Raw genomic sequence first — 25,442 nt, 5'->3', positions numbered from 1 at the left:
AAATACGAAAATTTAAAAAGTTTTAGGTTAACATGAAAATGCCGATTGTCTGGAAAATTCCTTTCAATATTCCCCAAGAAATTTCTCTCGATGTTGGTGCAGAGGTACCACTACGAAGCAGTGAGTTGAGTCAAATTTGGTACCAATTGAGAATTGAGCTGACTCTTATATCTACATAGAATTAGCTTACAGTTACTTCCTATCAAGGAAGTCCCGAGTAAGTAAGAAAAGTCCGGTTTTAAGCTGATGGGTGATGGTTGATACCAACACTAACACTAATACAACCCCGAGGAGCAAGTGAAATCTATTCCATCCCCTGACCTTGCTGTTCCGAACTTTTCCTAAGACTTTAACAGAATCGTTTTTCTCGTCTTTCACAAAAATTTAGATGCAAAGAGTCTGTGGTAATTTAAACTCTTCCTTCCCTCTTTCCTTTTCTTGTCTTTAAAACGAACAAATTTTCTTCAACTTTCTTCTCCATTCTCAACAACTCAGCAACGGTAGCTCTTTACATAAAACACTTGCAGCGACATTCAGCTTCAATCTTCATCGGAATTTGCCTTAGCTTTATTCCGTAAACGTAAAATAAAAAAAAAGGTTTAATTCAATCCGTCTGCGGATTAACCATTAAGTAATAAACGTTCTGTTTAATTTTCTCCATAAACAATAATTATTTTAGTTTTATTTTATTTAAACATAAATTTCTTTTTTACTCATTCTCTTTCTTCTTCTCCTCTACTTTCTATTTCCCTCTAGAGAACTAAATTAACCGACCGCCTTATTGATTAGCTCACTAATTAACCCGCGACCAGCAAGACAAGGCTGTAAAGTCTTTTGTGTAAAGTTCATTACTGCTTTATTTAAATGGTATTGACACTTAACTCTGCTCGGAAAAAATCATGTTTGTACACTCAAAGCCCTTACTTGAAAAGCGAAAGGGGTAGCTCAAATATTTGCCGGTTTAATTTATAAAATTTAACTACCCGTCGACAAAAATAACTAATTTAAAATTTAATGCTAGATAAATCTCAGAGATCTTTTAATCAGGATTTTTTTAATTCAACCAAAAAATTGTTTGTGTTAAATTTTTATTCTATATCCAAGATTTCCTGGTAATCTCGTGAGTTAATTTTTAATCCTACGGAAATGGATTTAATCCACGAAATAAATTGAAATTTAAAAAACCGGATTTTATGAATTTTTTATAAGTTCGCAGGAATGCTGAGGAAAATTGTTTATCATTAACGGAAAACATGATAATATTTTTTAAAGTTAAAATTTACATTCAGAAAAAAAGTGAAAGCAAAATTTTGAAAATTTCGGGAAATTTTTTTTTTGGCTATAAAATTAACACGAATAATTTTTTTTATCATAAAAAGCTTCAAAATTTATGGTTATAGTTACTTTAATGATTATCTTAAATATCTTTAAAAAAAAAAAAAAATTTTAAATGAAGATTTAAAAATAATTTTAAAAATAAATAATCCCAGAAGTTTTTCATGGTAAAAAAACTGACCAAATTTGAATATCACTTAAAAAATTAAATTTTACATAATTTAATTTTTTCTCTCGAATTTTACAAATATAACCCATAGAATTAAAATTCATTGGGTTACAAAAAAAATTTGCATTTCACGGAAATATTATTAAATAAAACATCTAATTCAACGACTGATAAAAATTCCTCGTAAATTTAATTGAACATGAATAATTTTATTGTAGTAGATAATAAAACGAAATAATTTATCTTGTATTGATAACTTTATTTTCATGTGATTGCTCGTTGAATTTATATCTCTTCCTTCTTCATCTTTTTTAGTCATCCTCTTGAGAAAAAATCTTCGTAAAAATAACAACAAATAAAAATAAAGTATAGCTTAAAATAAGATACGACATCCAAGTACACTTAATTATTTCAGCTTCATAAAAATCTACCCAAGTTAAGTGTTTTATCTTAAATGTAGGTCAACGAGAATTGACTAGAAGAAGAAGAAGAAGAAGAAGAAGAAAAAGGAGAAGAACAAGTACAAGAAGTAATAGCAAAAGACGGGTGGATAGACCCACGGAATGCTGAGCCGTGATGTATAAAAGTTCTCATGCAAGTACATCCGATAGAAAGCTGAACCACCCTCGCCTCCTAAATACACAAACACACAATATATGACATACGACATGTAATGACGACTTGAACTTTTTCACATGTATCTAATGGCAAGTACGGAATGGCATGGCTTGTACAAACACAAATATGTCCATGTGTAGAGTATCGTACTGTACAGTCAAAGTCCAGTCATAGTCCAGTCATGTTTACATCCACAATATAGATCCGCGGGCATTCACCAGAGAGACCGAGATCTGGGCATCGCCAGAGCCAGTGTCCACTGCGGTATCTAATCGGCGTCCAGCACCCGGAATTTATCGTCGTCCTTCCGTTATCCAGAGGATTATTTAGCGTCCCTGCGGAAGTAGATTGTGGATTGTGGATTGTGGATATGTACTAACGATACTCCATGCTCCATGGAGCCCCGACACTTATTTAAGGCCTCTCGGACCAAAATCATCTATCTTTCATCTACTGTACGCCGTTGATATCAATATTTATGCTAATGTTTACATTAGCATTAATATTAATAGTCGTCTTCCTAGAAACTAATATCAGTTTGAGGAAATTCTGCTTTGCAACATTTGCGAGTTAGGGAGTCTAGAAATTACTCTCTAATCATTAATTTTGTATCAAAGCATTTTGTAAGATTAAATTACAAATATCTAATTTAATCACAAAATTTTTATAATAATTACAATTTAAATCTATTTTTTCTAAAATACAAACAAAAAATGGCAACTTTTATTATAAACGAAAATATTTTTAAAAATTTTTTAGTATGTAAAGTTGTCATAGAATTATTTTGAAAATATTATGATTATCTCAATATATTCTATTCTCTATTCGATGTGAATTAAAATTTATTAAAAAAATTCATCGAAAATTAACAAATTCATAAGCAATTTTTTTTAATTTCCCATCTCCGGGCTATAATATTTTATCCAAAAAATATTATTTTCAATTTTTCCAGTGTTCCAATATTAATAAAAATAAAATCCCCCATAAATTGAACCGTCGTATCATATAAATGGATATTATACCCCTAAAAACCTTTTTTCACCCATCTCAAACTAAAATCACAATCTACACCGTCGCCAGAACGCCAATAACTCAAAAAGTTTCTATTAACCGAAAAAAAATAAATCATAAATCAAGAATCGAGTATCAAACTACCAAACTGATACAAACTAAACTACCAAATATCTCATTAACCCCGAAACTAAAATGCAAATTAAAGAACGCCTCGAGCAATAATACCCCGGCTATGAGAGGTATAGACAGTCCTAATAGTCTATTCATTATTGTATCATCTGCATCATTCTAATCCTCAAACGGCTCGGTAGCAAATTCCGCGATTCGGAAATGTTTTTCGCCGGTGATAAAAAAACTAATCAGAATTCATAGAAGCAATCATATACATCTGCTCGCTCATCCCTCGTCTCTTATCTCACATCTCTATTAATGCACATCAATATCAATATGCGGACTTAGCTAGTTTGGGGCGTTAGCCATTAGCGCATATGAATTCATCGAAAGTCATGCACCGAAACGTTGAACGATAACCTCTTCATCTGATTCCACGAGTGTTTGTGAATATTCTACACCTCGAGCGTGGCAGAAATACCTCGCTTCCATTTCGCCTTCACTGGAATCTAACAGCAAGAACTCCCAGCAGTAGTCCAGCCTGGCTTGGCTACCAAATACGAATATCTAACCATACCAAGTAAATTATTTCTCTACTTCTCTTCTATTCCGTTCGTACAATGGTTGTTGTATTGCTCCCGGTATTGAAATGGAATCCAGATCCTGACTCCACCGAGACACCGTTCATTTTAGGAGCAGGGTTTGCTTGCTCTTGAGTACAACCGAGTACTTTTTCTTTTATGAGGACCAAAGTCATTGGAAGTCATCAAAGCGTGGGATGACAGCGAAAAAACTTTATTTAAAATTGTCACACCTCCCAATTAGATACAAAAATTAAGAATTATGGTTCAAAAAATTGACTCATTGATTTTTTCAATTTCTTCTATCACAATATCGGAATTTAAAGTGAAATGTGATTTAAATTAATTATAAAAGAATTTAGATCTGATTAGAGCAATAATATGTAATAAAAATCTTATTGTAAATTTTATTGCTTAGTTTGTTCTGTGTGGAATTTTAAATTAGTAATACACTAACGTAGATTCAAATTTTTCTCAGACCGCGCCTTATCTATTTTCGATTACGAAGTTAGTCTCTAGATTCTCATCCTTCATCCTTCATCCAGCATATCCTTCATCTATCTCCACATAAATCTATCTTAGTCACCTACCCTCTTTGTCATGCTGTTATTCTCTGGTTTGGTGATAGTATGTAGCACCTAGCCGAGCTTTCCGAGTGTACTATAAAGGACGGACTGTATAGTCGGTCGTATACATTGAATATTATACTGGAGAGTAGAGAGCACAGAAGCAATATCATCATGACAATAGCCCGTGTAAAGGGACGAGATGAGTCGGTTTCTGAATGTTCTATGTCCTGTGTCCTGTCCTATGTCCTGACCAGGACACTGCGCTACTGTTCAGTAGTATATCCAGTAAGCTAGCAAGCCATCCAAGCATCCAACAGCCACCAGCGATAGTTATACAGAGCAATGATTGTTGAAGATGAAGGAACACGGAAATGGTAGAGGTGGAATTCTCGGAACCACTATCACGCTGCTTTCTATTGTCACAAACGTCAGATTGACACCTCTGTTCCCGTTTAATTGGATTCGAATGAACTCGCGTCCTTATTCCCATTTCTGCCGGCAATATAATGCACTAGTATGCTCGTAATCCCAATCCATGAGTTGTCAGGACGGCCGTTGGGTTTGTCACCTTTCTATTTGGTGCTGGCTGTGTTTCCACCTTTCATCCTTTCAAGTCTTCATCCGGTTTCTTATGCTTTATCTATGTGTATAGCTTATTCTACCAGAGTGTATATACTTTGTACTGACGATGTTTTGCTGGTGATTTATCTTAACCTCAGTTTCAACCTCTACTCTTTGTTCTCATTATTTCGAGCCGACATCTGGTGACTGGGGGCTGGGGGCTCTGGGCTGAAGAGAAATAAAAAATTAAAGGGTAGAGAACAAGAAAAGTGTACGGAAGAAGTTTGTTCGGATAGTTTTCTCGAGACCGGAAATACCTTGGGGAATAAAGTTAAAACTTCATTTACGCTGATTTACTTGTTTATTAGGTTCCGACTGGGGCATCAACTGGATTCATTTCGCGATATCGGTACCGCCCTTTTGCGTTATACCAACTATTAGGTTATTTAATTTCTCTTTTCTACCTCGAGGTATTGATTTTTTGAGAAAGATAGAGATATGGTTTTAGCGAAGCTATTTGGTAGCTTAATCTGCTTTTGGTTATGTAATTAAATAAAAAAAAATATAATAATATTCAAAATTATTATTATTATCCAGTAAAAATTTTTAATTTTGATTTTTGTAATTATTATAATCAATTATAATTACACTATAATTTAAGAAATCTTCATTGTATCTCATATTTTTCCGTGAAATTAAAAATATCTTCAGAATATTACAGAGAAAAACTAACCATGAAACTGAATTCGAAATTTAACAAACTTTGTTAAACTCAGTGTATTATTTCACATAATAAAAACTTAATTTATACAATGAATAATTTCAGTAAAAAAAACGGTTTTTTCCAGCTCCATGACCAAGTACAATCCTTCCAATCCCTTACTAACTAATTTAATTCAAAATGAATTTTTGTCGCAGCTATAAAACATAGACTAAAAAAAAAATAATAAATAAAGTGTCGCTGACAAAATTGTTTACGTACGGCATTATTGTATTTTTCCCCCATACAGAATCAATAGTCTCTCCGTTACGATCGTTTGAATTTAAATAATAAAATTTGTTCGGTGCTTCATTCGCTCACATGAATTATCTACGACAGGTACAGGTAGCACGGGTATCGCAATAAAAAAAAAAAAAAATAAGTACACTCTAGTGCAGCTATAACAGCTATAACAGCATTTAGTTTTTCATGTATTTATTATTTAGTCATTTTTTATGTGTTGAGCTATGTATGTGTGTATCGACAGTATATAGTACATCAGAGATAGGTGGAGATATAGATACAGAGCAAAAGCTGGGGTATAGATAGGTGTGGATAGGAAAGAAGTCATGCATGACAAATTCAAGCCTGTTCTTCGCGTTTCGTTGCTTCCAAATGTTGTTACGAGTAGTATAGTTGAGTTCGAAGCTACTACGCTCTCTACACTTTATCATTCATCTGTGTATCTATCTATCTATATTTAACTATAATACTGCGAACTGAAACGAGTTGAGGGCTGGGTAAGCGAGGCTATTTCAGAAACCAATAACAAATAACTTTGATATATTTTATTTCACCTACCTCTTCATTTATTTACTTTTATACACTTTTATTCTTATCATAAAAATAAAAATGATAGTATTGATCCTCAGTATTCAACTTAGAATTCAAAATTTTAAATTTTGCAATGATTACTTTTTGTTTACAATTATAGGATAATTTTTCACATAATATTGAAAAAAAATAACAATAAAAATTTTTTAAATCGGATTATAAGGGCCAGAATGTTTCTCTCTAGTAAAAAAGTTCATAGAGAATTGTATAGGAACTCATAGGAATTCAGATGTATAGCAAAGCGCGGGTTCAAACAAGAATTTATGAATAAATTTACAGGGAACTTTTTATCAATAGGAATCCTTGTAAAAGACAATAGATATTTAGATTTATGTGTGAGAATTTCTTGTAGAGAATAATCTTTCAAAATGTCAAACAATGATGAAAATTTAATGATATATTCTTTACTTTTCTTTTTTTTTCTATCCAAACTTCCAAATAATTCATCTGTTTCTTTAAAATAATTTTTATTTTCTATAAAGAATATATCTTAATTAATTAATAAGAATAGTTTTGTAAAACTTTAAATCCTGGCTAAAAAACAAAAGATACAATAAAAAAAAAAAAAAAACTGACAAGGACCATTCTTGTAGAGGATTAAATTTCCCAGAAAAACGTATCTTTAGATTTTTTGTATCTTTAATATTTCACCGAGGAATCCTTCGAATAGAATCGTCGGAAAATCCGTAACCATAAAAATTGTCTATACTATCGATTATTACTTCTATCTGCTAGAAGTGGTAAAAAAAAAAATTCAAGCCCTGGAATACAAAGCTTATTTCAGTTGTAAAAATCCAATAAAACAATATTATTAAATAACGAAATATAAATTTTTGATTGAATGAATATTGAACAGAAACAGTAGTGAGGTTTAGAGGCCGACATAGGAACAAAATGAAATTGTTTTGATGACGGAATTGACAAGTAGGAGTAATCCAAGTTATACATGGCCTGATGCATTAGGCGAGTCATGTTGGACAATACCAACTATGTACGATATATCCGTAGACTATACTACTGTAGATAGATAGATCCGTACATCATACATAGAAGATGAAGATGTAGATGCCTGTCCATCTGCTTACAGTATATATCTCGCGTGACCACGTTCATCTGATTGCTCCATCATCCTTGTACATGATTAGGGTGCCTGCCCTTTCGGGATTGGGAACGTCTATCTGTCCATCGTCTATCTGAATTATCATTATCACCGGAGACGTTGGGACGACAATCGGCAATGCAGTGGTCAATGACCGATTTCCCGCTTTCGCTACAAATCCCATAGATAAACCTCTCAGCACAGTTTTGTTGATCCAAAACAATCCCATTATTCCTACCATTGTTGGATACCATTGTTGCATTACGCCACAGAAATTCACCGCGCCTCACAAATTTTTGCATCCCCTTCTGCGTTTTTATCTTAATCCCCGATCCACAGCCGGCTACTTTGTGCCTTTAAACTTTTTTATGCGAGTAAATATTTCAATATTTCGCCAAAAATATTATATTATTATTGTTATTATTATTTATAATCTCTTCGGTGATTTTTTTCATTACATAAAAAATTTGATATTTAACAGAAAATTTATTTGCCTAATAATGAATTTTAATGGTCGGTTTTTTTTTTTTGCAAACTGATGAAGGTAGTTTTTTTTTCATGAAGTTTTAATGATCGATAAAATTTGTTTTTAAATAACAGTAATTATAATTAGTAATACAATTCAATAAAGTATGAAAAGTTTTAAGAAAAAATTGTAAGGTAGATTGAGTAATAATTAATTAAGTTGCTTGAATTTTTTAGATTTCAATTAAATGTAATTATTAAAACTCATCAACACTTCTATTCGTTCAGTGTAATTGTAGAAGCAATTTTATAACCATCAAACATAACTACACTCGATATTCAACACTCAAACTAAATAAACGTCAAAATAAATTGATGTACTAAAAAAACTTTTGAGTGTTGATAAAAAACAGTACTTTTCCTCTTTAATCAAAACCAATATATTCTCTATTTACACCAAATATTTTTCTCTTTTTCAATCATCTCATCCGTCGTTATTTTTCATCCAAACTCCTTCACTGTCATCAAACCATAAGTGCATTTTTATCTCATCACACCTCAAACATTTATTCTAGCAAATATTCGACGATTTATCATCCATTAATAAAAAAAAAGTAAGTGCTTTTTCTACGCCATAAAAGTTAAAAAAATTTTCCAAATAATTCCACTTTATAATAAAAACTAACAAAATCAAATTAAAAAAATTTTTTTAATCTAATTTTTGATAAACGTTTTAAAGATGATACAATAATTTTCCATACTTTCAAACCCTTCACAAAAAATCACCAAAAATTTGTTTCAATTACACTAACCATTTTCTTCAAACTAAATATTTAAATTTCCAACCCCTTTCACGTCTGATTAATATCATCGTTTTTTTTCTATAAAAAAAAAAAAAAAAAAAAGATAACAAAAAATCACGAAATATCTTTAATTAAATGCTTAAATTAAAATGGGAGGAAAAAGATGAATTATTCCATAATGGGAATAGAATTGATAATACCGAGCAGACGACTTGAAACTTAAAAAAAAAGAAGCTATATAATAATGTCTACAAGAAACGTATATGTATATATACATAATATATAAAGATTGGTATAATATTTTATTCATTTTTCGTGTTCTATTCTTTGTCTTGGATGTGTGCCACATACTACAGTATGTACCGGTGTGGGAGATGAAAACTAGAAATTTTCTTCTCGGTACTTGGAGCAGTAATACGTGGGTTACTAGGCGGAGTATGGAGGAACACAGGGGAGAAGAACAGAAGAATATTATATGGGCGTTCTGTAGGATAGAAAGAGATGGAGGAGGAAAAGCAGGAGTAGAGCCGAGCAGAGGGTAGGATGAGACTGTCGAGTAGTATAGAACAACGCCAGGAGCTACATCCGCGGTATGAAGGCTATCGTAAGAGTCGATTGCTATGCAAACACCGTGTGCTGCTGATCTAAATGGAGAGAACGTGCTTTATTTTTCGCGTTCCTCTTTCTTCTTTATAACTTTGTCTTTGTTCGGAATAACACTCCAGTTATAGATCTATATATATATATATATATATATATATATATATATATATATATATATATATATATATATATATATATATATATATAACATATATATACATATATAACATATAATATATATATATTATATATTATATGTTATCCAACATGGATTTTTTATTATTATTTTATATATTTTATTTATGTATTTTAGTTGAATCCAGTCTACTCGTCCTCTCAATCGAGCATACTACTCTTTTATATTTTGTAGTTTACATTTTATATTTTTTCTATCGAGTATTATAAATTTCATTTTGTAAGTAAACCAGACTAGCTTCTGGTTCTCACAAACAATAGTTACACTACTTTTGTCGCCTCTCAGTCCAGACCAAAACTAAACACTCGGCAAACATTTTTTGTTATAAAACGAACAGAAGCGAAATAAAATAAGAGAAGAGGAGGAGCGATAAAGATAAAAGACATGTTTCTCAAGTGTTTGTACAGTTAGTCAAGACACTTTATGTATACAGAGTACTTGTGAAATTGTGGAAATATAACTTGTTATCTCCAGCCATTTATCTTGCCTAGTTCACTCGAACCGACCTCAGTTTAGTCTATTTTATTATTTTAATTATTCTGATAAATATTTTTCGTTCATTGTTATTCATGATTTATTTATATTTCCATGTATTTGGTTAACACTTTGTTAATTTGGTATTTTAATTTTAATGTTTATATTATTTAACTAGGGAGCGTGGTTTATTAATGTGGATTTTCATGTAATCAGTACACAATACATTTTGTTCTGAAAAAATACGCATTGATTATTTTAAAAACATGGTTCATGCTGGATTTTATTTGCTTTTATTTTATTTTGTTTTGTGTTTTGTTGCGTAATTCTGTTTACTGCGGATGCGAAAGCATATTATATTAACATTATTTACGCATAAAAATTATTTGATGGTATATTGAATTATTTATTTGGAATTATCAATTTATTTTTGTTAAGAACATAAATAACTGTAATAAATAAATATACAATTTTTTAAAACAAAAATATTTATTTAAAATGTTATTAAAAATTTAACACCAAATTTTTTCATCTCAACATAAAAATTAATTATTGACGAATTTATAATTTATTCAATAAAAATATTTCGATAAATTCAATTTTTTTTAATATAAAGAACTCTAAAAAATATTTAAAAATTTTACAATTAATAATTTGAGACTAAATTTTTAAACATAAATTTTTTATCTAAGCAGAAAAATATAATTCAGCTTTTTATAACTTTTTAAAAAAAATTATCAGAATTATTTTTTTCATTAGACAAAAAAATAACGTTCCATTTTCAAAAGCTCAGATATCCCGTTTATCATCATAAAAAAAAATCACCTCATTTTCATCCGTGCAAAAGGAAATAAATTACCTCTAGTAAACGAATTAAAATAAATTAAAACACCTGAATAAACAATTAAAAGTTGTAATGAAAAATATAATGTCAAGATTATACAATAAATAATCATGTTTAGTTAACACGGTAACTTCGGTGCAATTCAAGTTGAATGCATCGCAAAGCATTAAACTTTAAAGACCGAGTTTTCCGAACACTGACAAAGAGATAGTATCTGTATAATAAGCCTGACAGAGACGAAGACAAAAATATAGCCACAGATGAGTAGAAAGAAGAAGAAGTGCAATGTTATGTCGGTGGAAAATGTTGCCGAGAAATTCTTGGTGGTTCTTCATTTTTGGGTGCTTTGGGGACTTCAGAGTCCCTTGTTACTAAAGTTCGAGCTGTCTATTTCCGTTAGAGGAAAACCGCACTCTCATTCCCGTTATTGTTTTTTTTTGTTTATCTGTTTTTTAGTTTGCCCGGCAATATTGAGCCGAAGTATCATTACCAATACCGTCAATCTCATTGACGTCAAGTCGCATTGAATGCTCTATTACGTGTCTATCAATTTCGCTTTATACTTTAAATCTATCGACATCCCCATGCTATACACACGTACATATCCGTATTAGCATATATACACAATTGTGTGAATATTTAAAATGCCAGCTAGTTTCAATACTACGTTTTAATAAAACCGAATTTAAAATAAATAATGTTTATTCTGGCGAGTATTTGTGTACCCACGCTTTAACTCTTCAAAATTCAATCACAAGTCAATAAAATTTATATTTCGTTTAATTAACTATTTCATTCCACCGATAACTCGACAGATCTATTCATTTATCCGATCTGCGTTCCATTGTTTAACTCTAATTTTTTATTGACCCGTCGATTCAGATATTTATTCGCTGAAAATACTTTTAATACAAGTTTTGTTGAAAAAAAAAACGGTGAAAATTAATTTTTAAATAAATTTCTAAAGGTTATGGGCCCGAAAATTTGGTAATAACCCGCATATTTGGCCTCTATTTTACCTCCACTACATTACCATACTTTTTTTATTTCGATTTGAGTTAGGTCACAATTTTGGCGCTGGCGACGAGCGAAACCGCAAAACTCTTACTCGGGCGAGCGGAGTTCGATTCCCGGCGCCAGTGAAATAAAAAAAACTTGTCCCATTATTTTTTTTTTCCAGCAAACTTTTTTGCATTCATCTGAGCAATATTCCCGAATGAAGCATTCAATAAAAATTTATGAGTTCCGGGAACTGTAATTACAAAATAGAAAGAGTTGTAAATAAAAATAAAAGTTGAAATAATATTTTGCAGCAATAATTACAGGAAGAAAACTCGGCAGACTCGTAAACAATTCAGTGTGTTCTTGGCATATATGTTGTGTATATTATGTGTGTTGTTGGAAAATAGACACAAAGTGGGCAGCGAGATTGAGTAGAAGTGTTGCGATACTGTCAGACCATTAGAGGGTGAGATAGTAAGGTAGTACGACCTCCAACCGAAGTTTAGACTCATTCTAAATCCAACTCCAAACAAACTCTTGCAGCCGTTGCGGCTCCACTTCCTGCCTGAGGGAAAATGTCTTGATTCTTGGTATAGAATGTTGTATTTACTTGACTTGCGTTGTTTCTCTCTTTCCCCTCGGTACAGATAAAAAAAAAACAGAGCTTTTTCCCTATTTTTTCAGCCCAGAACTCTCCCCAGATTACTTCCATTCCTTTATTTTTTTCTTTCTTTTCTCCTTACTTTATTTATTCTTAACTTTATTTTTTTTATACTCATACACAAATCCGCTTTACTCAATTCCCCCGGCAGAATCTTATTGAAATGTCGAAACTTGTGGTTTTAGAATGTAAAATTCAATTCACCGTGTACGCGATCTACGGTATTATACATCTTTGTATTTAAATCACTGTATACTCAAATAGAATCTATTCAAATATTATACCAAAATGGTAAATCTTTACTAGTGTTATAACGCTACTATTAAATTAACTATTCAATAAAGTACCCAGTTACTGCATTTTTCTAACTTTTTATGCTAAGGAATCATGAAAAGGCTGATTGAATTTTTAGTTATTGTAATACTGAACATAACATAAAATTTGAGTTCTAAATGGCTCAATACAATTTTCAATAAAAAAATTTATTTTTTTATTATTTAAATTTTTTAATGGATTAAAAGATTATCTATTGTATCTGTGAAAGTTTTTATTGAAATAAAAAACTGATGAGAAATTCCAAAACTTTAAAAAATTATAAATTTTATTTCATTTTCACACTTACAAAGGATTCCACCAAGAGTAAATTAAGTTTTGATACCCGGAGTCTCTGTAGGTGAGGATAGAATGACATACTGCGTAAAAAAGGTTTGCTCAGTCCTTTGGTACACTCTGGATCAAACTATGTGCACATATGAGAAAGATCTCTTTGAAGTAAAAATTGAAATGTGGATATAATTAAATATATACTTTCCTACGTTCATAGTTCATAGCTCAAAACTCAAAGTTTATATTCTATCGTTTAGAAATATATAAAATTTAAATTTCAATCTGCAATTACATTTTCCGTTTGATCTTCCAATATTTAGATTTTCGCACTGATGGAAGAAGTTATATCAAATTTTAATAAATTTATTTATTTGGAAACAATTTATTAAATGTAACTAAAGTTTTTGTAACTTTCAATAAATATTTTATCATCATTTAATAAATTGTGTTCAATAATTTTTAACTGCAATAATAAATATTAAAACTTGAAATAATTTGAATAAAAAAAATTCTACCGCTTGTTTTTTCTGTTTAAAAATTTTTTACGGTGTAATAATTAAATATTAAGAATTTCTTCTATATTATTACAAATTTCATTAAATTACTAATTCTCATAATGTCAAAAAATTGTCAAAAAAAATAAAAGCAGAAACCTAACCAGTGACTTAAAAACTGAAATAAAAATGTAGCATTTAAAATAGGCATTAAAGAAAAGGGGTGAGTTCTTTAGAACAGTAAAAGCCAAGTAAAAGTAAGACCGAGAAAAAGGAATGACGTGAAATAGAAGGACAGATTACGTTTCTACGAAGCACACGGGGTGCTTTCAGGTACATTATTAATATGCCGACTCGCAAGCTTTTGCATGCACGATATATAAACTGGAGGAAAGAGAGAATCAGAAAGAGCTTTTCTCTTTTTAGTTTCTTTATGCGACTACTCAACTCAGGTACATAAATATATATACATACATATATACATGCACGCGAGTCCAATCGAAGTTAGAAGCGTCGAGACGCGACTTGGAAAGGCACACGATGCGCTGCGGAGAATTGGCGTTGGGCAAAACTACCCTGTGCTAGAGTATGGTGAACAGTATACCTTGGGGTGACTTTAGCGAGGGAGCTAGAGAAACTCTGATGGGGTAAATAGAGGGTAGGCTGTGGGAGGAGAGGAGAAGAGAGAAGCCGAGAAGGAGATGGGATGATAGAGTAATGGAATGATATAGTAAGCAAAGTGTGATCCGGAGTGCGATTCGAGGGGTGAGCTGGTGGGCGATGCTGATGGGTAAGATACGGAGAAATGAGAAAGACTTGGACGAGTGGGGAGTGAATAAGATGGAGATGTTGTGAAGTTAAGTGAACCGTTGAGGAGCAGGGCAGAGGGAAACTTTGCTGTTCGATATTTTATAAATCGAGGAACTCTGCCTCGACAAAACTTACCAACTGAAATTGCTACGACCATGCGCATCCTAACATCCTTGACATCTTCGTCTTCATCTTGTCCCCCTGATGCTAGTGGCTGAAGTTGTAGTTGTAGTTTTAGTTATAGCAGTAGTTGTTGTAGGAGAACCTACAACGTATATAGCGCTCAACTTGTAGTAGCTTAGTCCTCGGCCTCTCATCCCCTTTCATACTGCGACGTGTACCTCATCTTAATCAATCTCGTGATCGTTTAATACTCTGACAAAATTATCAGATAAATGTCTTGGTCTTTTGATTCGACACCCGATCCATCATCCGGGATTATTATTTTTATTTTTTAACACCGCCTTGCTATTTAAACAACATTTTTATCTGATGAAAAGTCTCGTTGTCGTTAAAAAAAGTCTTTGAAAATGAAAAACATTCCATTTGTGAATTTTATGGTGCTATTTTACCTCTAGTTCATGAATATAATATTTTTTATTCGATTTGCGGTAGGTCACCTGGGAGACATTGGCGACGAGCAAGAACCGCTGGACATAAAAAAATGTCGGAAAAATTTTTTAGAATAAAAAAAAAAACCATATAGTTACGCCAAGAATCGAACCCTGCCCTCCCGCGTTAAAGTTATTAATTTAATCAATCAACAAAGTAGAGTGGTAAAAAATTTCTGGGTAGTATAGAATCATTTTTTTTTTCTGTTTACATAGTTGGAAAAAATGTTTGTCAATATGAGGATTTAATCCAATTGTGCGTGGTATCAGATAGAAAAATCTCTGATAAAAATTCGGTGACACGATAAAATGACCGGATAAACAATACTGACAGGTATGGAATCTGTTGAATTATTTAGTCCTCGTTCAGAACGATCCTTGACCGAGATATCCCGATTGAAATGTTACATTTTTTATTAACACACTGTACATATCTCTAGATCACATTATTGTTGAGTATAATTGGTGAGAAATTTGTTTTCAGATTTTTTCAGGTCCGAAATAATAAACTTACACGGAGCTTAAGCTTAATGGACTTGCGTTTAAATTGCTAGTGTAAACTTAGATTAGATATGAATTCTGGAATAGCTGGAACTTTAGGGGCTGTAGAGACTATAACTTCTGTCTAACATTTTGGGATGTTTCTTTCGTTGTACAGTTGGAATTTTCTTTCCATTACACGCTTTGCTTTTTAGCATTCACGCGGAGATAAATTTTATTGAGGTCAATTTGATTATTTTATTTCATTTTATTGTCAGCATACTCCGTCTAATTAATTTGTTAATTATCAAAGGATGGTTTATCAATTTGATTAAATATTTACAATTTTTTACAAATTAAATTTTTCGCCTCGAAAAGAAAAAAACTTTTTTATTTAAAAAATATCGGCGTATCTTTGCGTAACTTTAAGTAAATATTATATTACACCCTTTAAAAATTCCTTGATAGTAGGTCGACGGTAGGCGGAATTTATTATAATTATTTTTTATTAATAACAATGATGATAATGATGATGATATAAATGTTGAAAGTTGTGATAAAATAAAAGTAATGATTTTTAAAGCTCCTCGAGAGGGTGAATGCTAGCGCCAAGTTAATGTAATTAAGGTCAGACGGAGGAAAGATATTATTGAAGAAAGTAGTTGTCGGTAGAAGGTACTAGGTATGGTAGTTGGCTCGCCAGAAAAACGAATTAACATCACAGACAGACATTGCAATAGAGTGTAGTACCAAGAAAATAAAGTTTTACTAAATTTGTGACCTACTCTGTACTCTGCAATTGGCCCCGGAAATTAAATGGGTATTATATTGTTTCCATATTCATGATTCTTATCGTTACTTTTAATATATTGCCACTTTAATGTCACACATATTTTTATTTTCGTTATTATTCGCGCTACCTTTATTGCTCCTGAAAAAAATTCACCAACAATTTTTTTTTTTTTTAAAGAATTGACAATGAAGGATTATCATTTGAATTAATCAGCGATTAGTAACTACATAAATGTCAATACCGCTCTCTCATTAACGTAAAAGGACTGTCTAAAAATTTAGTCCTCTTTGCTGTTTGTTCAATTCCTCTTTCTACTAAAAACTTTTTATTTTTTTTTTTTTAATTTAATTATGTTTGAGTTTGATATTACTTACGAGGTAAAAAGCAAATTCATTACCTGATAAATTTTATTTTTAAACAATTTTTAAGTTAACAATGTGACAATTTTTTCTTTTCAAAACTTCTCCAGAAATAATTTTTTAATGTTACATCTCCCTACTTAAATTTACCCACGAAAAAAAATTATTTCAAGTGTTAAATTCATTTTTCAGAACATTTAAAATTAATATTGAAAATTTTGGAGAGGAAATTTTTTAAATGTATGAAATGTGATATTTTCATTTTTTAAAAATATCATGGTTAATAACGATTACTTTTTTCTTCTTGGTTAAGAGCTTCGGTCTACAACATATCAAATTCCTTTGATGTGTTTGGATTTCATTTCTGTGTAAATATCTATTTCCATAAGTACCTTCGGTCAAATAACAAAACCGATGTGCTATTTTTAGTTCTTTCCAAAAGTTGTGATGGTCAATTCCAATCAAAAATAGTTCACATTAGTTGTATTCCATTAAATATAAATCTGGAAATACTTCACTGCAATATTCAATATTTGGTATTGATATTTTCTAGGGTCATCAATTTTGAAGAAATATTGCTCTGAGATTATTTTTTATTAAAGAATATTTTTTATTCTTCACAGAAAAAAAAAGTTTAGACAATTGTGATTTTTCCTAAAATTTTTCGCCGTGTAGTAGTTCATTAATTATGTTGTTAACAATTAATCATAAGTGAAAAAAAAATGAATTTAATTTTACAACTGCAGACAAAAATGTGTCTTTTAAAATGTATAATTACAATTAAAGGTAACCATAATAATTACCGCAAGTAATAAATATTTTTTGTCTGTATTACAGGTGCTGAAGATGTATTCAGGTTTACTGGAAATGAAACGCACACGGACTTTTTCCGGCTGGTGCTGAGAGAAGGCAACTACCTTCTTGTTGGCGGACGGTAATTATATTATTTAAGCTCGCAATTTTTTCTTCCATCTTCTTCTTATTCTTCATTTTGTAGAGTTATTTCAGTGGCAGTCTCTCAGAATATAAACTATGATTATATTTATATTCATATTATCCAAAACAAAACAAAACTCGGTGTACTTTACTAATTATCATTAGATTATCTCGAGAAATGGAATTTTAAAAACCAGTATCGCTATTTATAGTCTCAGTATAATGTGATATGATATAAATATTTAATTGTCTAAAAATATAACACAACGTAAAAGAGAAAAAAATTAGAAAAAAAAAAAAAATGAAAATGTGTTATAAAAACTTAATTAAAAGGCATGTTTCTGGTTAGCAGTAAGAAAACACGTGAGCATATCAACTTTTTGAAGGACTGTTGAATTTGTACGAGTAGAATAGTCGTCGTTAGTCCCTCGTCCACTCACCGGGATTTCAACGTGTTTGTAATGATCTCGTTAAAACTTTCAATGTTACTTTTCAGTTCTTTATCCCCAAGTTAAAATTCAAGCAAAATTAACTCGATACAGATTATTATAAATTAATTTAAACTTACATTTACTACTCGATAGATTTGTGCAACCGAAAATGAACAAATTTGTTGTCTTTTGCTTTAAAGTTGAAAGTTTAACGGATTTTAAGTGGGTGGGTGCGAATACTTTAAAGTTTTAGTTATTTCAAGCGAGTTTAATCGGATAATCGAAGATAATTTTTTATTTAATGGTTTATAATTATTTAATAATCTATTAGAAGATTTAACGACAGAACAATTATTTATCTTCTTGGTTTGACATTCTTAATCAAAGAAGTCGTATTCTTCAGTCGATAACTTTTATCCAAGTTTCAAATTATTATCAGTCGGTAATATCAACATTTTGTTCACCCGTTTTATTGACTGTGGTGCACTTTTTAAGGGGATTTTTCTACTTTTTAAAATACTTCAATATAGCTTTTTATTATAAAAAACTGTCATTAAAATTATTTTAGCAAATTTAAAATTAATTAAAAAAATCCTTTATTTGAAACTTTCTTAAAAAAAAATTAATTAAAATTTTCAAGTAAAATGAAATGCAATTAGGTCATGGGCCCAGTTGTTAAATTTTGATAATTGTCATTTTAAAATTAAATTCCAACAGGTTATGGGCTCGGTGAAGCTTCTTTTTAATTTTAATTAATGTTTTTTATACTAATAATAAAAAAAAAAAATTTTACCGACAAAAAAAAGAATTTAATTTAAATTCGTTTGGTCAAGATTAAAATAATTTATTTTATAAATGAATGAATAATTTTTTTAATTAATTGTATTTTATTTTCAGAAACCTGGTGCATAATTTGAGTTTGACAGACTTGACGGAGCAGCAAAGGCTGACGTGGTACTCCTCGGATACAGACGTTAAAATGTGCGTTGTAAAGGGAAAAGACGAGGAGAATTGCCAAAATTATGTGAGGATACTGGCAAAAACAAGTGCGTCGAATCTTTTAGTGTGTGCGACAAACGCATTTAAGCCGATGTGCCGTGACTACATTGTACACAGCGGAAATTATACGATGGCAAGTGAGAAGGCGGGTCAAGCATTGTGTCCATACGACCCCCAGCAAAACAGCACATTTGTGCACGTGGACGGTGAATTGTACACGGGCACTGTCGCTGACTTCTCGGGGATGGACCCCATTATTTATAGAGAGCCGCTCCAAACTGAACAGTACGACTCAATGAGTTTAAATGGTAAAAATTTATTTATAGTTATATCATTTTTATCCAACATTCCGGGATGCACTTTTACGTTTCACCGAAAACTGAAACGGGCGGAGCTTTTTTTTTTCTACATGGAATTGAACTCGGTGATGATGATAATCGAATTACCGAGTACTGTACCAAGGGCTGAAATTTGGATCAGGAGTCAGGAGATAGATTTATTTACCGTTAAATGCCTTTTTAAATATAAAACATAAATTAAAACGTTTAAATTAAAATGGAATGACATATTTGTTATTTATTATGTTAATTATTTTTTATTATTTATGTACATAAAGGATCACGGGTAATTGGACAAAACAGCTACGATCACAGTATCATTGAATTTTGTTACAATTTGACTTTATTTATTAAGTTTTTTTGTTTAAAGGTTTTCGAGTTATCGAAAAAAAGTTCGTTAATTCGAAAATAATAAATATCAATTCTAAAAAAAAAAAAATATGTGATTAAAAATCAATAATTTAGTCTAATATATTGATAAAAAAAAAAACTTTTTTAGGTTGCCTTAATTATGAACGACAATCATAAATTGACATTATTATTCTGTTGAAAAATTGTCTGATAAGGTCATATTTGACTTAATATAGTCTAATATATCTATAAATAATTTTTTTTTATCAAGAATAGTGCTAAACATCTCCAATAGGTGGCGCCTGGTCGCTAAATACTCTCCTTACTAGAAAGTTATGTTTGAAGAGTTAAGTTATAAAATTTTCCAGTTTTTCTAAATTAATAAAATTAACAATTATAACTACAACAATTTATAATATATTTTTATGAATGTATGTGGTTATATATAACCAGATAAACATTAAACAATTTTTTTACCGGATGGGATAAAAAAAACAATTCTTAATTATTAATTCATAATGTAAAAATTTTAATAACAAATTTTCATTAATTTATTCAAAATAAATTAAAAAAATTTTTTGTTAACATTAAGATTCTAAAATGTCATAAAATATTCAGTGGATGTTAATGGAACGTAAATTAATAATTACCAGGATTTAAGTCTCTAAAAACCACTACTAATATAAAATTTTAATTATGTTATAAATATAAATTATTACTTGGGTTTTGATAATTTATTATCCCACCATTTATTTTATTACTAGAAATTTGATATTGTAAAAAGTGTCCTTTTATATAATTTTTACAACCAGATGTCATAACTTTATTATGAATAAAATTGTAAAGCGTTTCGGTGTCCTCCGAGAAAGATAAAACTCCAAGGAGCTGATGTTAAATTGTCAGAATAAAAGCTCAAGATTTAAAACAGACAATTCCATCCTTATTACGCCTCATGCCGTGTCATAATTGATCGACACTAAAAATACCGAAGTTCAAAAGTTCACATTAAGTATGTATATTTATACGCGTACTTTACATTACATTGAATATAATTTTATGTTTCATTATAGGAGCATAGGAACAGAAGTAAAATTTAAAATAGATCGCACTGTTAATGGCTTCATAATAATTTTACGACTGAGTATACACAGCAAAAGTTATTACTGTCGTATCATAAAATTATTACTCAATTGTTCTAGAAAAACTTTTCTAATATAAAATTACAACACTTTCAAATATTTATTACTTAAAAGTTTTTAAAATATCAATTTTTCATAAAAATTTTTTTCATTACATCAAAATTAATTTTATTTGTCATCTAAATATATTTTTATTCTTTTGCCTTTGAATTCAAAAATGAAAAAATATTTTTTTTTTTAGATAAATAAATAATTTAAAATCTTAGCATAAAATTCCATTGGAACAAATTTAAAAAATATACAAGTGCTATAAAACAAGTAGAAAAAAAAACTCGAGAGTATTTTTTATCGATTTTAAATTTGGCCCTGACTTTTTCTTGGAGTGATGCAAAAAAATCGAGATAAAGTTTTACAAATCAAACACAAAACGATAAGCGGAGTTTGAGGGGCAAAAGGAAAAATAAATTCAAAACTTAAATAAAAGTAATATTATAAAGTCACTAAAACTTTAAATTACACAGATTACAGTTCTAGGAGTGACGCAGTTATCAGGACAGTAAATTTAAAATATCGCGATTCGTTTTCGAGCGATTTATAATGACTTGTCCGAACTATGTGCATCAGATTTAAGATAAAGCTCAAAAGTTTGAATACTTGCGATCAACAATGCGTTTTTTCGGAAGTCAATGACAAAATAAATGATGATGGAGATATTAATTTGCTGTAATTCGTAATACTAAATCTGGGTGGAATCCCATGGCAGGGTGAACCCACTCCAGCGTAAGCTCGGGCTCTCAGCAGCCGGCCAATTAATATGTCGAAAGATAATTAATGTACTCTCGTACTCATACACTCTCGAAACTAAATGAGTGAAGGGAATTTTAATTTAGTCAGTTAGCCGTTATATCACGGTATCTGTAGGGCGAACAATGCTCCCAACTCGAGCCTCGAGAGCGATAGAAAACTTTGTCGTTCTTTGCCAACTTTCAATCAATTAACTCTCTCACCTAATTTACAATCGACAGTTTATAATTTGTTGGTGAAAATATTTTAAAGTATTCATTTTTATAAGTTAATCAGGAGGGAATTTTCAATCAAAATCGCTCCATCAAATTAATTAATTTCACAAGCCTTTAACCAAAATTACATTGTGAAAATTTTTTTATGTATAAATAAATATTAAAAGTATTGAATTTTGATGCTCGAAAAAATTAAAAAATTAGTAAATTTGGGAAAAACTTGTTCTTTATTATGAAATTTTGGAATGTGATGAAATTCGTTTGTTTTTGATTGTTTTAAACACATTTTCAAGACAAAAAAAAATTTTTTAACGAAAGAAAGTTTGAAAAATTTTGACAAAGCCCGAAAATAAAAATTTTTGTATTTTCTTTTTTAATTGTAAAAAAAAGATATAATAATTTTGAAAAAAAAATTTGAAACAACTCGACTTTTGTAAAAACTCGTTTCAGTTAATTAAAATTGTTTAAATATTGTAACTTATAACAAAACAAAATGTTAAAAATTAAGCATAAAAATTTTATTTAACAAAATTATAAAAAAAATTTTCTTGGGTATTGCAACATTAATAAAATTTTTCCTTAAAATTTTTTTCAGCTCCAAATTTCGTCAATTCAATGACACAGGGTGACTTTGTTTATTTTTTTTTCCGAGAAACCGCTGTTGAGTACATTAATTGCGGCAAGGTAATTAATAATTTTAATCTAAAAATTAATCTTCCTAATAGAAGAAAATATTTATTGACGGTGTAAATAAAATTCCAGGCCGTCTACTCTCGGGTTGCGAGAGTCTGTAAATATGACCGTGGAGGTCCGCATCGTTTTCGGAATAGATGGACGTCGTTTCTCAAGTCTCGCTTGAATTGTTCCGTTACGGGAGATTTTCCATTTTACTTCAATGAAATACGTGAGTTTTTATAGTCCATATAAATATAAATATTTATCTGTAACACAAGTGTGTTTTATATTTTATTATATTTATTGTATTTGTAGAATCAACAACTGATCTAATATCCGGTCAGTACGGGAGCGTGTCCGCGCAGCTTATCTACGGAGCATTCACAACGCCAGTAAACAGCATAAGCGGTTCCGCGGTCTGTGCATTTTCGCTGCAAGACATCTCAGACACGTTTGAGGGTAACTTCAAAGAACAGACGGCGATAAATGCCAATTGGCTGCCGGTAGCCAGTGCCAAAGTTCCGGATCCAAGGCCCGGGCAGTGTGTCAATGACTCCCGGACGCTGCCAGATCTTACATTGAACTTTATTAAAACTCATTCCCTGATGGATGAATCTGTGCCAAGTTTCTTTGGCCAGCCTATTGTTATTCGTACTAGCTTTCAGTAAGTTTTTATCATTATTATTATTTTTAATTCATTGTCTCAGAACAGAATTTTAATTTTTTCCAAAAAATTTTTAAACATTTTGAAGCAAATTTATTTAAAAATTAAATAAATTTTTACTTTTTTTATAAGAAGATAATTTGATTATTTTTATTATTGTTCTGTAAAAAAAAAAAAAATTAATTAGCTTCTGCGATAAAATTAAAATATTCACAATAATAATACATAATTTGATGTAATGTATGTGTATGCATAACTTTATAATGATATCGATTTATTTATTACGCCTTTTGGCGATAATAGTTAGTTAACATATTGGTTGAATTATCGAACAAATATTTATGTAAATACAATCTTTATCAATTCATGCCATCATCGGAATAATTATAAATTGAACATGAACCGGAAATTAAACATAAACCAAAGAAAATAATCATGATTAATACTTTGTTACGCTTCGTATTATCAAAATGTAATTTATAAATTTTATTATTTAATTATTATTAATTTTTTTTTTTAACTCATTTATATAACAGACAAATGACCACCTAATTTTTCAATATTCAGAATTTATAGTGTAAAAAAATTCGTTAGACTAAACTCTAAAGCAATTTATTATTTCTGAGCCATAAAACATTTTTCTATCTCAATTACCTTCAATTAACAAATGAATTTTCCAGCCAAAGTTATCAATTAAAATCCTCTATAAATTTCTTTAATCTCAAAATTCAAAAAATTAATGCCCGTAACTTAAATTGACCCCGTGTTCTACTTCTTCAGCAAAATAATTTTCCAGCCAAAAGAATAATTCAATATTAAGCTCCAAAAAATTAATAAATTCCCACAATCAGTTACAGATTCACGCAAATAGCAGTGGACCCGCAAGTAAAAACCCCCGGCGGAAAAACCTATGACGTGTTGTTCATCGGAACAGACAACGGGAAGGTGATAAAAGCGATAAACGCGGATTCCGCGGACTCGCACGAGCGAGTAAGTCCAGTGGTGATAGAAGAAATCCAGGCATTCCCGACTTCAGTGCCAGTTCGCGGGATAAAAGTGGTGAGGGCGTCGCAGGCCGGAGATGGTCTGGAGGATGGACGTCTGGTGGTCGTAGCCGACAGCCAGGTTCAAGCCCTGAGATTGCACAGGTGCTACAGCGACAGAATTCTCTCCTGCGGGGAGTGTGTCGCCTTGCAAGACCCTTACTGCGCCTGGGACAAGGAGGAGGCCAAATGTCGGGCTCTGGTAGGTCCAGCAGCCACTGACGCCGCGAGATTCCTCCAGAGTGTCGCTACAGGCATTCACGCTTCCTGCCCGCCCAGTAAATCACTGAACAAAGACGCTGGGAGCGTCGGGGCTATCTCCGCAAATCAAAATAAATTCCCCCAGGATTCGCTGCCCAATAAAGACGGACAGGAGGGCGAAATAATTAATATTATGCAAGATGAAGAGCCTAATAACTCTGGTAAATTTTTTTTTTCAATAAAGTTAATTAATTAATTAATTAATTAAGTGTAACCGCGAATTTATTTATGTTGTTAGATTTTTATTTGTTATACATTTATTTTATTGATATTGGGAATTTTCAGGACCCGAAGTTTCTGCGGCAGACTCACCAGTGCCTCAATATTCAGTGGAAACTCTGGTGATGGCAGTTGTTGCCGGTGCGCTGGCGGCGTTATTCGTCGGTTTTATAGCCGGGTATTTGTGTGGTCGCAAATGCCGGAAGGATGAGGATGACAATTTACCCTATCCCGACACCGAGTACGAGTACTTTGAGCAACGTCAGAATGTTAATAGGTCAGTGATTTGTCTTTAAATACACAATGTATTATAAACCAACTATTTAACTACCCTACTAAAATACGCTACTGTTAAAACAATAACCCAAATTATTTAAGGTAAATGACCCCTCTTTGGTTTTAGTATTATTTTATTAAACCCCTATTTCCGTGATTTATAATACTTTATCGCCAAAAAACAAACTCCATAAATTTTAGGATTTATGGTATAAAATATTAATAAATAGTCATTTTAT

At 30.9% G+C, this 25,442-nt stretch overlaps 1 protein-coding gene across 2 annotated transcripts in view; it reads left to right on the top strand.

Annotated features, from left to right (window-relative positions):
- Sema1a (semaphorin 1a) overlaps window positions 1-25,442 on the top strand; it is a 117,599-nt gene that overhangs the window by 84,072 nt on the left and 8,085 nt on the right. For both annotated transcript variants that reach the window (XM_074238897.1, XM_074238896.1), the window contains exons 3-9: window positions 17,690-17,786; window positions 19,117-19,526; window positions 22,661-22,749; window positions 22,828-22,969; window positions 23,056-23,404; window positions 24,256-24,869; window positions 24,994-25,204. In XM_074238897.1, coding sequence (XP_074094998.1) covers window positions 17,690-17,786; window positions 19,117-19,526; window positions 22,661-22,749; window positions 22,828-22,969; window positions 23,056-23,404; window positions 24,256-24,869; window positions 24,994-25,204 — 1,912 coding nt within the window. The remainder of the gene's footprint in view (window positions 1-17,689; window positions 17,787-19,116; window positions 19,527-22,660; window positions 22,750-22,827; window positions 22,970-23,055; window positions 23,405-24,255; window positions 24,870-24,993; window positions 25,205-25,442) is intronic.

This window comes from Cotesia typhae, unplaced genomic scaffold, assembly GCF_013202065.1.
Source record: "Cotesia typhae breed Kobodo isofemale line unplaced genomic scaffold, CoteBio_Ctyphae contig_23, whole genome shotgun sequence".
NCBI classification, from domain to species: domain Eukaryota; kingdom Metazoa; phylum Arthropoda; class Insecta; order Hymenoptera; family Braconidae; genus Cotesia; species Cotesia typhae.
This window is presented reverse-complemented; position numbering and strand designations above follow the sequence as displayed.